Source organism: Rhinopithecus roxellana, chromosome 3 (genome assembly GCF_007565055.1).
Source record: "Rhinopithecus roxellana isolate Shanxi Qingling chromosome 3, ASM756505v1, whole genome shotgun sequence".
NCBI classification, from domain to species: Eukaryota; Metazoa; Chordata; class Mammalia; order Primates; family Cercopithecidae; genus Rhinopithecus; species Rhinopithecus roxellana.
Window position 1 is genome coordinate 1,095,489 of NC_044551.1, and position 15,668 is coordinate 1,111,156.

At 41.9% G+C, this 15,668-nt stretch overlaps 1 protein-coding gene across 1 annotated transcript; it reads left to right on the plus strand.

Annotated features, from left to right (window-relative positions):
- The first annotated feature begins 1,326 nt into the window (after positions 1 to 1,326).
- On the plus strand, positions 1,327 to 2,886 carry MTRNR2L1 (MT-RNR2 like 1). The gene has a single exon (XM_030927256.1). The coding sequence runs from the start codon at positions 2,281 to 2,283 to the stop codon at positions 2,353 to 2,355; it is 75 nt and encodes a 24-aa protein (XP_030783116.1). The 5' UTR covers positions 1,327 to 2,280; the 3' UTR covers positions 2,356 to 2,886.
- Positions 2,887 to 15,668: the final 12,782 nt, after the last annotated feature.

A 15,668-nucleotide genomic window follows, 5' to 3' on the forward strand; every position in this document is an offset into this window, starting at 1 on the left:
TTTTATCTTTTGGCTGTACACAACTTTAACAGTTACCCCTCAACTAGCACAACTTTTTTCTTTTAGTTTTATTCCGCTGCCTACCAAATTTAACTCCCCCCTTTACAGTGACTTCACTCAGCCTATATACCCGCCCACTACTAGATCCGTACCCTAAAACACCACAGCCCCAAAGACAGTACTTCACAACTATGCACACACATGCCCTCTAAAACCCAATCTGGCCCCGTTTATGTAGCTTAACTCATCTAAAGCAAGACACTGAAAATGTCTAGACGGACCTACACTGCCCCATAAACAGACACGTTTGGTCCTAGCCTTTCTAGTAACTCTAGTAAGATTACACATGCAAGTATCTCCACTCCAGTGAAATCACCCTCTAAATCACTATGATCAAAAGGAGTAAGTATCAAGCACGCATTAATGCAGCTCAAAACACTTCGCTCAGCCACATCCCCATGGGAAACAGCAGTGATAAACCTTTAGCAATAAACAAAAATTTAAGCTATGCTAACACTTACGGTAGGTTAATGTCGTGCCAGCCACCACAGCCATATGATTAACTTGAGCTAATAGAGACTGGCGTAAAGAGTGTTTTAGAATTACTCTCAATAAAGCTAAATTTCATCTCAATTGTAAAAAATCCTAGCTGATATAAAGTAAACTATGAAAGTGGCTTTAATATCTCTGAACACACAATAGCTAAGATCCAAACTGGGATTAGATACCCCGCTATGCTTAGTCCTAAACTTCAGTTGGTAAAGTAACAAAACTACTTGCCCGAATACTACAAGCAATTGCTTAAAACTCAAAGGACCTGGCAGTGCTTCACATCCCTCTAGAGGAGCCTGTTCTATAACCGATAAACCCCAATCCGCCTCACCACCTCTTGCTCAGCCTATATACCACCATTTTCAGCAAACCCTCGTAAAGGCCACAAAGTAAGCACAAATACGCACATAAAAAAAGTTAGGTCAAGGTGTAGCCCATGAGACGATAAGAAATGGGCTACATTTTCCACCCCAGAAAATTTCACGATAGCCCTTATGAAATCTAAGGGCAAAAGGAGGATTTAGCAGTAAATTAAGAACAGAGTGCTTAATTGAATAAGGCCATAAAGCACACACACACCGCCTGTCACCCTCCTCAAGTATATTTAAAGATTAACTTAACTAAATTCCCTTCATATTTATATAGAGGAGATAAGTCGTAACATGGTAAGTGTACTGGAAAGTGCACTTGGATGGACCAAGGTATAGCTTAACACAAAGCACCCGGCTTACACCCAGAAGATTTCAATATAATTTGATTACCTTGAGCCAATTCTAGCCCCAAACCTAACCAATATTATTATCAAAGAATCTCAACTAAATCATTTACCCAATCAAAAGTATAGGTGATAGAAATTTTACCCCGGTGCAATAGATAAAGTACCATAAAGGAAAGATGAAAAAATTCACCAAGCATAAAATAACAAGGACATACCCCTATACCTTCTGCATAACGAATTAACTAGAAATAACTTCGCAAAGAGAACCAAAGCCAAGACCCCCAAAACCAGATGAGCTACCCCAAAACAGCTAAAAGAGCACACCCATCTATGTAGCAAAATAGTGGGAAGATTTATGGGTGGCGGTGACAAGCCTACCGAGCCTGGTGATAGCTGGTTGTCCAAGATAGAATCTTAGTTCAACTTTAAATTTACCTACAGAACCATTTAATCCCCTTGTAAATTTAACTGTTAGTCTAAAGAGGGACAGCTCTTTAGACACTAGGAAAAAACCTTATATAGAGAGTAAGAAAACCCAAGCTCCATAGTTGGCCTAAAAGCAGCCATCAATTAAGAAAGCATTCAAGCTCAACACCTGAACACCTAAAATCCCAATTACATCACTGAACTCCTCACATCACATTGGACCAATCTATTATTTTATAGAAGCAATAATGTTAGTATAAGTAACATGAATAATTTTCTCCACTTCCCAAGCCTACATCAGACCAGAATACTTCACTGACAATTAACAGCCTAATATTAATAAATAACTAATAACCATTACTACTCGTACTGTTAACCCAACACAGGCATGCTCTTAAGGAAAGGTTAAAAAAAAGTAAAAGGAACTCGGCAAATCTAACCCCGCCTGTTTACCAAAAACATCACCTCCAGCATTACCAGTATTAGAGGCACTGCCTGCCCAGTGACATATGTTTAGCGGTCGCAATACCCTGACTGTGCAAAGGTAGCATAATCACTTGTTCCTTAAATAGGGACTTGTATGAATGGCACCACGAGGGTTTCACTGTCTCTTACTTTTAACCAGTGAAATTGACCTGCCCGTGAAGAGGCGGACATAATATAATAAGACGAGAAGACCCTATGGAGCTTTAATTTATTAATGCAAACAAAACTATATAAACCCACAGGCTTTAAATTACTGCATCTGCATTAAAAATTTTGGTTGGGGTGACCTCGGAGCATAACCCAACCTCCGAACAACCCATGCTAAGACTACACCAGTTAAAGTGAATTACCATGCACAATTGACCCAATAACTTGACCAACAGAACAAGTTACCCTAGGGATAACAGCACAATCCTATTCTAGAGTCCATATCGGCAATAGGGTTTACGACCTCGATGTTGGATCAGGACATCCTAATGGTGCAGCCACTATCAAGGGTTTGTCTGTTCAATGATTAAAGTCCTACATGATCTGAGTTCAGACTGGAACAATCCAGGTCAGTTTCTATCTATTGTATATGTCACCCAGTATGAAAGAATAAGAAAAATAGGGCCTACTTCACAAAGTGCCCTCTCCCTATAGATGATATATTCTCAATCTAATATAGTATCACACACCCCGCCCAAGAGCAGGGTTTGTTAAGATGGCAGAGCCCAGTAATTGCACAGAACTTAAAACTTTACAACCAGAGGTTCAACTCCTCTTCACAACAGCATGCCTATAACCAACCTCCTACTTCTTATCATACCCGTACTAGCTGCCATAGCATTTCTTACACTCATTGAATGAAAAATTCTAGGCTACATACAACTGTGCAAAGGACCTAACATTGTAGGCCCCTATAGACTATCGCAACCCTTTGCCGACGCAATAAAACTCTTCACCAAAGAACCCTTAAAAGCCTCAACATCGACCATCACCCTCTACATTACCGCCCCAACCTTAGCTCTCTCCATTGCCCTTCTCCTATGAGCACCCCTCCCCATACCCAACTCCCTAATTAACTTCAATGTAGGCCTTTTATTTATTCTAGCCACATCCAACTTAGCCGTCTATTCTATTTTACAGTATTGAAAATTAGGACCTAAACCGAGCATTTGACATTGAATTCTATGACACGTTAAAGCATGTTACTGTGTTAAGTTAACAGTGCAAGACAGGTGGAATGATTATCTGTTAAGCCCATGGAATCTTCTTGGGAGCCCCTTCAATTTCTGCTGTCACATTCCACCAAGTTATGAATATGAACAATTCCTTGGATACTTTCTTATCCTGAACTCTCCTTGGAAGTGAGATGCTTTTAGAAACTACTTTTGATCACTCCCTTGTATCAACCAGAAGATGAACAAAAATTCTTAACACGAGCAGTGCCTCATGACTCTCATTTGGTTGCCTTGGGAAAACCTTCCCCACCTACCACATTCATTTCCCCCTTTGTGTTCTCATCTTTATTAAAAGATGCCTCATAAAGTATTTGTGCCTCATAAAGTATTTGTGCCTCACCAGATGCACCCTGAGTTTCTTCAGGTAACAACTGTGTTATATCCATCTTGACAGATCTAGCACCTAAGAAAAGGCATTAGGAAAGCACTTGATAAATTTCAGTGGATGGATGCATGAGTGAGTGAATGAATGATTGAACATCCTGTGACCCAAGGCTCTAGGATTCCAGACAGGCACAATTTCAGATCTTCCAGTAAGCCATTTCACTCAAGCAAACTAATAACTAGAAATCACAGAATATCAGCTCTGGAAGGCCCCTGATATATCACATTCGACACTTTTATTTCTGAAATGAGGAACTCAAGTTTGACGAGAAGAGACTTACCCAAGGTGGCTTCTGCATTCCTCTCCACTTACCCCTCAACCACTCTTGGGTACAAGTGCTTCATTCTTCTAACCTTGAGCTCTAATGTAGTTTCCAAGGCTTTTTAAAATTGAAATTAATGACTGATCTGCAAAGAAGCCTGTCAGTGTTACCATTATCTAGGGACCTTAAGAAACACTCTGGCGGTGGAGAGAGGCAGAGACAATGAGATCATCATGGTGTCTGTAGTTATCAATAGGGATCTTAGTTCTTTCCCTCTGTGAAGACTCTCTGCACTGAATGGGGAATTTTAAAAGCCTGTGGTTTGCAATAAGATCCATCACTGCGGCTCAGTCAGGCCTATTGTTCATTGCTGCTCACTGCAAGTACAAAGTGGGACTCAGATAAACGTGGGTTGATATTGAATAAATATATATATACCATCAGCAACATACAATTAGCTCAGTCACAGATAATGCAACTCATACCCAGCCGTGTGCTGCAGCCAAGAACTTGGCAAAATCTCAGCCCTGAAAGTTATTAAGGTGTTGAATTCTTTACAAAGAGGCTTTATCAAAAAAGATTTCTGTACAAAGTATGATTCACCAGCTTACCAGAGAGGAAGCAACCGGACATCACATCAGTGGTCCTGCCTAGGCTTTTTGGTTATTGGTCTTCCTCTTAGAAAGCAAGAGTTTGAGGTTTGAGAGCAGAATTTTTTTTTTTTTTTTTCTTTTCTTTGAGACAGGGTCTCATTCTGTCACCCAGACTAGAATGCAGTGGTACAATTATTCAATCATTGTTCACTGTAACCTCAAACTCTTGGCCTCAAGTGATCCTCCCCGCTCAGCCTCCCAAGTAGCTGGGATTACAGTTGCACGCCACCAACCCAGGCCAATTTTTTAAATTTTTTATTTTGCATATTGACGAGGTCTGCTATGATGCACAGACTGGTCTCAAACTCATGGCCTCAAGTAATCCTCTCATCTCAGCCCCCCGAGTTGCTGGGATTACAAGTATGAGCCTCTGTGCCTTGCCTTTTTTCATTTTTGTATCTCCAGTGCCTCAAACATAGTAGGAGTTCAATACATGTTTTATAAAATAATAAGTCAACAAATAAAAGAATGAGTGTATTCATTAAGATTAGGTTTACTGGTACATCACTGAAAACCAAAATGAGAGGTTCAAACAAGATACAGTTTTCTCTCTTCTGCACAAAAGAGAGCTAAGAAATCCAAACTGATATAATGTCTCTGCAGTCACTAGGGATCCAGGCTTATTTTATCTTTGCACTGCCTCCTTATTTACTCAAGTTTGCCTCCAGATCAAGGAGGCTGCTAGAGCACCGGTCATTAAATCTAGAATGAGGGCAGAAAGAAGAAAAAGAGAAATGCATCCCACCTAGTGAAGTGAATCTCTTCTTTAAAAAACTTAAGAATTTTTAAGGCCGGGCGCAGTAGCTCACGCCTATAATCCCAGAACTTCGGGAGGCGGAGGCAGGCAGATCACGAGGTCAGGAGATCGAGACCATCCTGGCTACGGTGAAACTCCATCTCTACTGAAAAAAAAAAAAAAAAAAACTACAAAAATTAGCCGGGCGTGGTGGTGGGCGCCTGTAGTCCCAGCTACTCAGGAGACTGAGGCTGGAGGATGGCGAGAACCCGGGAGGCGGAGCTTGCAGTGAGCCGAGATCACACCACTGCACTCCAGCCTGGGCGACAGAGCGAGACTCCATCTCAAAAAAAACAAAATTTTTTTAAATCTCTTGTTGTTGTTATTTTTATTATGGTAAAATATACATAATAGAATTTATATGTGAACTATTTTTAGATATACAGTTCAGTGGCATTAAGCACATGTCCATTATTGTGTAGCCATCATCATCATCCATCTCTAGAACTTTTTTATCATACCAAACTAAAATCCTGTACCCAATAAACATTAACTCCCTATGCCCCTCTGTATTAGTCTATTCTCACACTACTAATAACGACATATCCAAGATTGGGTAATTTATAAAGGGAAGAAGTTTAGTGGACTTACAGTTACACATTGCAGGGGAGGCCTCACAATCATGGTGGAAGGTCCAGCAAAGGCACATCTGACGTGGTGGCAGGCAGGAAATTTGTGTAGGGGAACTTCCCTTTATAAAACCATCAGATATCATGAGACTTACTCACTATCACACAGGAACAGCACAGGAAAGACCCACACCCAGGATTCAATTACCTCCCACCGGGTCCCTCCCATGACACATGAGAATTATCTGAGCTACAATTCAAGAGGAGATTTGGGTGGGGACAGGGCCAAACTGTATCACCCTCTCCCCTAGTCCCTGGCAACCATCATTCTAACTTCTGTCTGTAAACTTGAACACTCTAGATACCTCAGATACGCAGCACGATACAATATCTGTCCTTTTGTGGCTGGCATATTTTACTTTGGTATGAGTACCTCAAGGTTCATCTATGTTGTTGCACATGTCAGAATTTTCTTCCTTTTTAGAACTGGACAATATTTGGTTGCCTATAGATACCATATTTTGTTTATCCATTCATGGATTTGGACTTTTTGTCTATTGTAAATAATATCGCTATCGACATTGGCATAGATTTCTTTTAAAGAGCTTAATAGAAAGTCCTGCCTTCTGCTTTAATTGGCCACCCCTAACTACAAAAGAATTTAGGGTAAGCAGTATCTTACCTGGACACATTTGCAATCCTGAATGATATACTCCACAGATAAAAAAGGAGATAGAGAGCACATTGTATCGGGAACCAGCAGACCATGCCACTCTGCTCAATAGTATGAGTCTCATCAAAGTATCTATGGATTCCTAAGAAACTCTCAATGTGCTCCCACGCCTGAACTTTCCTCTGAGACAGTTTGTCTGTGAGCAAAAGGACTATATCTCCAGAAAGCCCTTTCCCTTAAAAGACTGGCATGTTCATACCTGAATAAACAATTCTGCTGTATGTTTTAGGAGCATTTTCACGTATCTGTTCTCTCATCTGAAGACCCACATTGGCAATGCCCTGTTTAACATCCCCTCTTGAAACTCCATTGGCATTTGTACTCAACAGATCAGAAAAGATAATTTTCTTCCCCATGCTCCTCACCTCCCAACCAGTTCTTCCCTCTGACTTCTTTATTTCAAGTCAAATAGATTTTCTTCCTATAACCATAGAGTCTTTAATATAATAGTTTATATTGTGAAGCTCCAAAAGAAAGATTTAGACTAGAACACTTTTCAAACGTATTTGTCCAAGGAACCCTTTTCCCATTTATGAATCAACTCACGGGACAGGTGTGCTGAGCAACACATTATGAGGAAATAGCCAACAAGCCTGGAAATGCAAAATCATCTTCAAGTTCTTACCTTTAGTGATTTCCAAGTCACCTCAGTTCTGCCACCACAAAGTCTCTCTCACCTCTCCATTCCCTCCCTTCTCTGCCTTCCATTTCGACAGCCACCATTCCATCTTTCTCAGTATGACTTCTACCCCTGAGCTAGGGTTTTTGCTTCATTTATCCATTCCACAAACCATACACCAGCTACTGTGTTGGGCACAAGGGATGCAATGGGGAACAAAGCAGTGGTCCCCGTCTTTGTGCTGCACACCGACTTCACTCCAACGAGCATGGAGAGACAGATATCTAGTCACCCCACAGTAAGTGTCAAATGACAAGTGTGATCACTGCTGCAGAGGAGAGGAGCAGGGTGCTATGTGGCTCTCTGGGATGGTCCCTGGGGAGTGATGTTTGAGCTGAGAGCTGAGGGATGCCTAGAAATTAATTAGGCAGATGGGAGGGAAGAGTTCACCAGGCAGAGGGGAACCTCATGCAAGGCAGAGTTGTGGCACAGGCAACCTGGTGAGGAGGGCTGAAAGATGGCCCAGAAGCTGCAGGACAGAGAGGAAGGCTGAAGTGGAGATAAACGAAAGGGGTCAAAAGAGTGAGAGGGGTCTTGAAAGCCTTGGTAAGAATTTTAATCTTTAGTCTCTAAGCCTGGGAGTGACTTATCACCATTTCCATTTTGAGAAGGTGGCTTTGTCCACTATACAGAGGACATGGGACTGTAGACAGGGAAGGACGGATGCACAGAGACCACATGCAGGTCATTGCAAGCCTCCAAGTCAGTGATGATGGTGGCTTGGGCCAGAGAGGGTTATGGCCATGGAGAAACATGGACAGATCCTAGTGGCAACTAAGAGATAAAGCCAACAGGACATTGGATCAGATTGGATTAGGTTATCTGTGGACAGGCCTCATTGTCACTAAAAGATTTTAAATTCCTTGAACACAAAAATCTGTATCTTGCTTATTTCTTGGTTTATCACACTGAATTGCAAACCTCATGTTTAGTAGGAGAAGGCTGCTAAATGTGTTGAAGTGATTATTCGCATTGAATATTCAACCTACAGAGAGCAAAGGTCTAGGAAATCTAACCCAAATAGGTACATTTTGAGGCAAAAAAGAAAAGGGACACATCCCACCCTGCCAGACAGTCCCTGAGGAGGGCCGGCGGAGTTGGCTACAGCCGAGGAGCATGTCTGGGCCTATCATGGGGACACAAAAGGCAACGTTATCTCCCCGCTGCTCCACCTGATAGCACAGACATGGAACCACTCTGTGTCAGGAATGTGATAATGATCATGTTCCTAATGCATTAGGGAGACAGGCAAAGCCCTACTGCAGCACACAGCTGCAACTATAGAAGAAGAATCGAAGGCCTTTCTTCAAATTAACATTCTGCAACACAGAGCAATTGCTGGGCCATCTCAATTCATGTGGCAATTATTGCTCTTAGATGTCAGTTGTACCTAAAAATTGGAAAAAATAAAAGAACCCAAAAACAGTAGTCTAAAGAGCTTTTGAATTAATTGCTATAGTTCAACACTCAATGTGGACACCAAATAATGGTCAGCATGATCCACCTCTCTTGTGAAGACTGGAAGTAAAGAAACATTTTGTCCCAGCCACAATCAGTTGATTTGTTATCTCTGCCCAAGATGCTAAAGAAAGTTCTATGCTCAGGGTTCAATCCTTGCTATTTTCTTCTGTGCTGAAGTGATGCTACGTCAGAAACAAAGGCCTCCTTGTCCTCACTTGTCTCCTTTTTAACTCTAAGAAACATTAGTGTTCTCCCCAAATCTTGGTCACTGACCCCACACCATCATTACAGCCCAATCTGAAAACTGTCTAGAGTTCAATGGCTGGCACCCAAGGGATACACTTAGAAATAGAAAAAGATTGTCTTTGAAACACCACAATGCCGTCAAAGGCTGTGCTGCTTTATAACTGATTAGACGGCACAGGAACAGGGATGGAATGAGCGAATTGTGAAATCGTAACTGGTCATGGCATAAGAGGAGGAAAAGGCAATGCCTGAGGGGAATTGCTGCTGCTAAGTCAGGACATTTTTCTTTTCCTTTGCTCTGCATTTTCATTAGTTGCTGTCTGGATCTGAAAAGGTCATAGGCCTAATTATACCTATGGATGCTACATAATAGCAGCATTGACATGGTGCCCAATGACCCATCAGGGAGCCCCTCCCCACCAGCCTGGAAGTTCCCAAACCAATTAAGTCAAAAAATCCATGAAATGTGGATGATATTAAGGAACTATTGTTGGAATTTTTTAAGCGTGATAATGATACTGTGGGCATGTTCAAAAAGGAGAGAAAGAAAGTCATAGCTCTTAGAGATACACAGTAAAGTATTTACAGATTAAATAATATGATGTCTGGGATGTGCATTGAGATAATCCTGTTAGGGGTGGGGATCAAGGGGTGGAGAGTGAGTGAAGCGCTGTCTGCTCATGTGAATCGCTGCTGACTCTGGAGGATGAGGAGATGGGGTCAGTATACTGTGCTCTATGTGTTTGAAATATTCCAGGATTAAAGGTTTTAAAATACCCTAGGCATTTTCTTCTTTTTTTCAGAGACCCCTAAGAAAGCCAGGCTTTGACACCCAGAAATCCCCTTTCTTGAGGCCAGGAAACCAATATAAATGTGTTTGTGTTACTGCGTGATCTTTGTGTTTCTCAGCCATTCAGTGTTGCACTCTTTGCCCTCAAAGGAGGGAGGGAAAGCTAGAAATGAGGTGGAGACCCACTCTCACTCCATAAAAATATGAGACACGTTAACATTTTTTTCCTCACTTCTAATCGCATGTGCCCCACGGCCTGCCAGATGTTAGCCAACTGATTCATTTCAGGGGAATTTTTGAAATTCTACTACTGTCCTCATCAGACACAAGGCGCTGTGGGTAATACACTCTAAACAGGAACAAAGCTGTTTTTTGGTTCTAAATTCCATGTTCACAATAGCTTCCCCTCAGAAGCTATATCCACAGTCTCCCTAGAAAACCGTCCTTGTTTGGATTTTAAGCATTTCTTGGCCCAGAAATCCACCTCTTGAAGTTCCTCTTGGATGGCTCACTTCTCAGCCCTCTTCGTCTCCTTTGGCAGCAAGAGACTGATCGGTCTTTTGGAATTTCCCTCCCACCCTTCTGGCTTCTCCTTCTCCTGCAGAGCGGTGCAGGACAACCTCCTTCAGAGCTCCTGCTGCTGCCACTATTCCCACAGGACACACTGCCTCTGTCTGCCCAGGCATTCTCCTCACCCAAATCAAGCAAGAGCAAAAAGTATTGGTGCCTTCTGTGTAACCAAAGCTCTCCTATGTCCTGAAAGAAGGAAAGGAAGAGAGTGGGAGGGAGAAATATAGAGAGAAAGAGATGAAGGGGGCGGGAAGAGGAAGAGCAGAAAGAGGGGAAGGAGGAAGAAAGAAAAAGAAAGCAAAAGAAAGAAGGAGGAGGAAGAAAGAAAAAGCAAAAGGAAGAGAAAAAGAAAGCAAAACGACTTCGTAATAACCATCTTCCTTGTCTGCAGAACATGAGATTACTTTTTTCTGGAAAATATCTTCCTCAGATTGGCCAATACAGAAACTTCAAGAGAGAAAGAGCTAAGCCTGATTTTTAAGATTTGTTTCTTCTTTTTCTCTTTTCATCTTCAGTCACCTTAGGTTCAGAGGTTATTTCTGTAAGCTGCATCAGCTGGACCTGGACCATATGGCGGAGGCAGCATCTACACTTGATGATTCAATTGACCCGGTGGATGACTAGATCGTTTTAAAAGCCTTTTGTGTTCTCGCAGGTCATTTGTCTATATCAGATGCAAAAGGAAGCGCTGCAGCCACCTCAGATCGCCCTGGAATGCTCTCTCAAATGGGCCGGACTCCGTGATTTGTCAAGGAAAATTGAACATTACCTGGTAAAGTTCTTCCTAAACCATGGGCCCAGATGTCTGCTTGACAAATGTCCCTTATGCTTGTTTCAATTTAAAGAGTGTGGTTAAAAGACTTTGGCATGATTTATTTTTTAGTTTGGCATATTGGTGGAGTAGAGGGAAGGGGGCAGAAATTATATGGCAATTTAAAACATAACAGATTTTGCTTGGCACTCCTTAGTGGGAATGTGAAATCAAATACAGTAGCAAAGTCATCTGTCAAGGGCAACTTGCTCTGAGGTCCAAGAGAACCTCCTTAAAAATCTATAAGTCACTGAGGTAAGAAATAAATGACATTTTCATTCCTTCCATTTCTCATGTCTTGGGGATATAAGATGCAAGGAATGAGATCTTAACTTGTAAATCATGGTGACTTGCTGTTAAATCTAAGACAAGGCACCTAGGTTAGCCTGCGTGTTCAGCTTGGTTCATTTCTAGTTTTCTCTCTCCCTACTCTCTCTCACCTCCCAGACTTCTCAACCCCTTTAGGCTTGTTATACACCTTCATTTATCTTGGTAAGGAAGACAAAATGGAAAATTGTTAAGGTTTGAAGGAATTGCAAAGAAACAGTCATCTGAAAGATTAAACATAGTCATGCCTTCTTTTTTGAACTCGTGATAAAACTTATGACAAACGAGGGTGGGGCAAGGCGGAAGGAATTGAATTAAACCAGCAAGTTTTTCTCAGACTGAAAAAAATATGTTTTTTGTTTTTCAATTTTTTGACCTTTTTTTTTTGGTGAATGTGATTCAATAATGGCATCTGCTTGAAAGATCTTTAATAACCTGATGGTACAACTAAGAAGATAAATTCCAGGCTGTTTATGTCCTTGCACCTAAATGAAGTCAGACTGTATAGGTTTACCTAGAGTACAATGGAAAATAAATTTGCTTTGTTTTATACAACATCAGCAAAAATGCAGCCTTGAGTCTTACTTAGAGTAGTGTTTGTATGTGTACATGTGTATATATGTGTGCACAAAGGTGTGTGAGAGTATGTGGAGGGGCACATGCGTGTGTGTATTTGTGTATATGTTTGTATTGTGAATGTGTGTGCCTATATGTGTGTGCACATGTGAGTGTGTGTGCATGTGTACATATGTGTGTATGTGTGTTGGAGGGGTGTCACGGGAATGTAAGGAGAGGATTAAGAGGTTGTGTCACTCTGACCAGAGCCCTGGCCTTTTCCAATAATGTGTAGCTGGAGCCCTTCTGCTGGGACTTCAAAGCTCCCATGGAGACCTGGAGCGTGTGCCCCCAGGGGCTGCCAGCGTGAGTCTCTGCTCCACTCAGTCTTGGGCACAGTCAAGAGCAGAATCCAGGAGGGGTAGGGCTGGGAGGAGGAGTAACTATCTCTTCCTGCAGTGTCAAAGAGCACACTGCTTTTCCATCTCCCCGGGGGCACGAGAAGGTGCTGGCTGACTCCATCTTTTTGCAGAAAACCTCTTTTTGCAAAAGGAAAAAAAAAAATGTTATTTTAGTCAAGAAACTGACACTTTGATTTGAATTGGTTCTGGCAGGAAACTGGCAGGAAAGTCAGTTTTTACAAATGAGCAGTGGATGCTGTGGCCCTTAAAATGGCCTACAGCTATCAATCATCCCCAGCCCCCACATCTAAAGGTGGCATCCCCATGAGCAGAAATTTTATTTTTACGTGTGATTACTCAGGTTCTCTGAGAATAGTAAGAGAGCAAAGGGAGTCAAAATAGTGCGTGGAAAGAAATGGAAGTCAATTAAAATACACATGAAACTGAAGCACAAGCTGGTAAATGAATGCAGAGTCACTCTCCAAGTCCAGTCTATAGAATGAGAGTGGCCAACAGCTCCCAGGGAAACAGAGCAGCCCCCAGGCCAATCGACAGCAGGTTCTCTTCAAGACCAGGAAGACTCTGGCTACCAGTCATCCTATGTCTCAGGTCAAGGAGAAAAGTGTGTTCCTCTACACCCCTTTCCTCCTTCTCTCCTTGCTCTGAATGCTCTCTATGTCATTTTCACTAAAATCACAGGAGATTGGCCAGCAATCCAAAATTCTAGTGTATTACTTTAGGAATAAACATAATGGCCAAAATGACCAGACTTCTCGTATTAACCTCATAGAGCCTTCTGTTCCCAGTAGGAAAATCAAAATAATAGCAGAAGGCCAGGCACAGTGGTTCATGCCTGTAATCCCAGCAATCTGGGAGATCAAGACAGGTAGATCACTTGAGACCAGGAGTTCGAGACCAGCCTGGCCAACATGGCAAAACCACATCTCTACTAACAATACACAAATTAGCCAAGTGTGTTGGCATGCACCTGGAGACATGCACCTCCCAGCTACTTGGGTGGTTGAGGCATGAGAATCCTTGAACCCAGGAGGTGGAGGTTGTAGTGAGCTGAGATCATTGAGATCATGCCACTGCATTCCAGCCTGGGCAACAGAGTGAGACTCTGTCTCAAAACAACAACAACAACAAAAGAATAATAATAGCAGAAGCTTGCTTAATGAATAAAATTGTTGCTAAAAGGGTTGGACTTGAGGTATATTTTTATCAAGGTTTTACAGCTTGGGAAATCATCTTTCTCCTCTAAAGGAATTCATCTGCTACTTGGACCAGAATTGGTTTGTCCTTCCCTTGAGTTTACAGCCTGGAGAACTTTAGGTACACCCCAGCTCATCCTGCTGAGAAAGAAGTCAGGAATTTGGGGTACACAAACAATCTATGCAGAAAAAACTTTCAGCCACATGCAGTGGCTCACGCCTGTAATCCCAGCACTTTGGGAGACCAAGGCGGGTGGATCACTTGAGGTCAGGAGTTCAAGACCAGCTTGGCCAACATGGTGAAACCCCGTCTCTACTAAAAATACAAAAATTAGCCAGGTGTGGTGGCACGCGCCTGTAATCCCAGCTACTCAGGAGGCTGAGGAAGGAGAATCACTTGAACGTGGGAGAAGGAGGTTGCAGTGAGCTGAGATTCAGCCATTGCACTCTAGCCTGAGCAACAAGAGCAAAACTCCGTCTCAAAAGAGAAGAGAAAAAACTTTCTCTCTCAGAACACCAAATGAGAATAGACAACTCTCAAAAGAAGACATACAAATGGCCAAAAAACATACGAAAAAATGCTCAACACTAATGATCAGGGAAATGCAAATCAAAACCACAGTGTGATATCACCTCACTCCTGCAAGAATGGCCGTAATCAAAAAATAAGAGATGTTTAATGGGGGATGTGGTGAAAAGGGAACACTTTTACACTGCTGGTGGGAATGTAAATTAGTACAACCACTAGGGAAAACAGTGTGGAGATGCCTTAAAGAACTAAAAGTAGAACTACCATTTGATCCAGCAAGCCCACTACTGGGTATCTACCCAGAGGAAAAGAAATCACTATACAAAAACGATACTTGCACACGCATATTTATAGCAGCACAATTTGCAATCGCAAAAATTTGGAACCAGCCCAAATGCCCATCAATCAAATGAATAGAAAAATTGTGGTATATATAAACCACAGAATGTTCTTCAGCCATAAAAAGGAATGAAATAATGGCATTCACAACGACCTGGATGCAATAAGAGACCATTATTCTAAGTGAAGTAACTCAGGAATGGAAAACCAGACATCGTATGTCCTCACTCATAAGTGGGAGCAAAGCTATGATGATACAAAGGCATTAGCATGACACAGTAGACTCTGGGGACTCAAGGGAATGGGTGGGAGAAGGGTAAGGGATAAAAGACTACAAATTGGGTACAGTATATACTGCTTGGGTGATGGGTGCACCAAAATCTCAGAAATCACCACTAAAGAACTTATTCATGTAACCAAACACCACCTATTCCCCAAAAACCCATGGAAATAAAAACTTTAAATTAGAAAATTTAAAAAGAACACCATGAGGCAAAAGTGTAGAGAATTATAAACACAGTAATGGTTAAGAGTTTATGCTCTGGATACAAAGCCTGACTCTACCACTCACCAGCCATGTGACCTTGATCTGGTTCTGCACCCTCTCTGAGCATAAGTTTCTTTGGCTATAAAATGGGATAATAAGGTTGCTGGGAGGATGAAATGAGCTATGAAGCAATAATACACAGTGCCTGGTTCATGGTATATGTTCAATGCATGTGAGCTAGTATAATAGTAATTATTATTATTATTATTATTATTTTGAGATGGAGTTTCCCTCTTGTTGTCCAGGCTGGAGTGCAACGGCACGATCTTGGCTCACTGCAACCTTCACCTTCTGAGTTCAAGCGATTCTCCAGCCTCAGCCTCCCGAGTAGCTGGGATTATAGGCATGTGCCATCACACCCAGATAATTTTCTATTTTTAGTAGAGACAGGGTTTT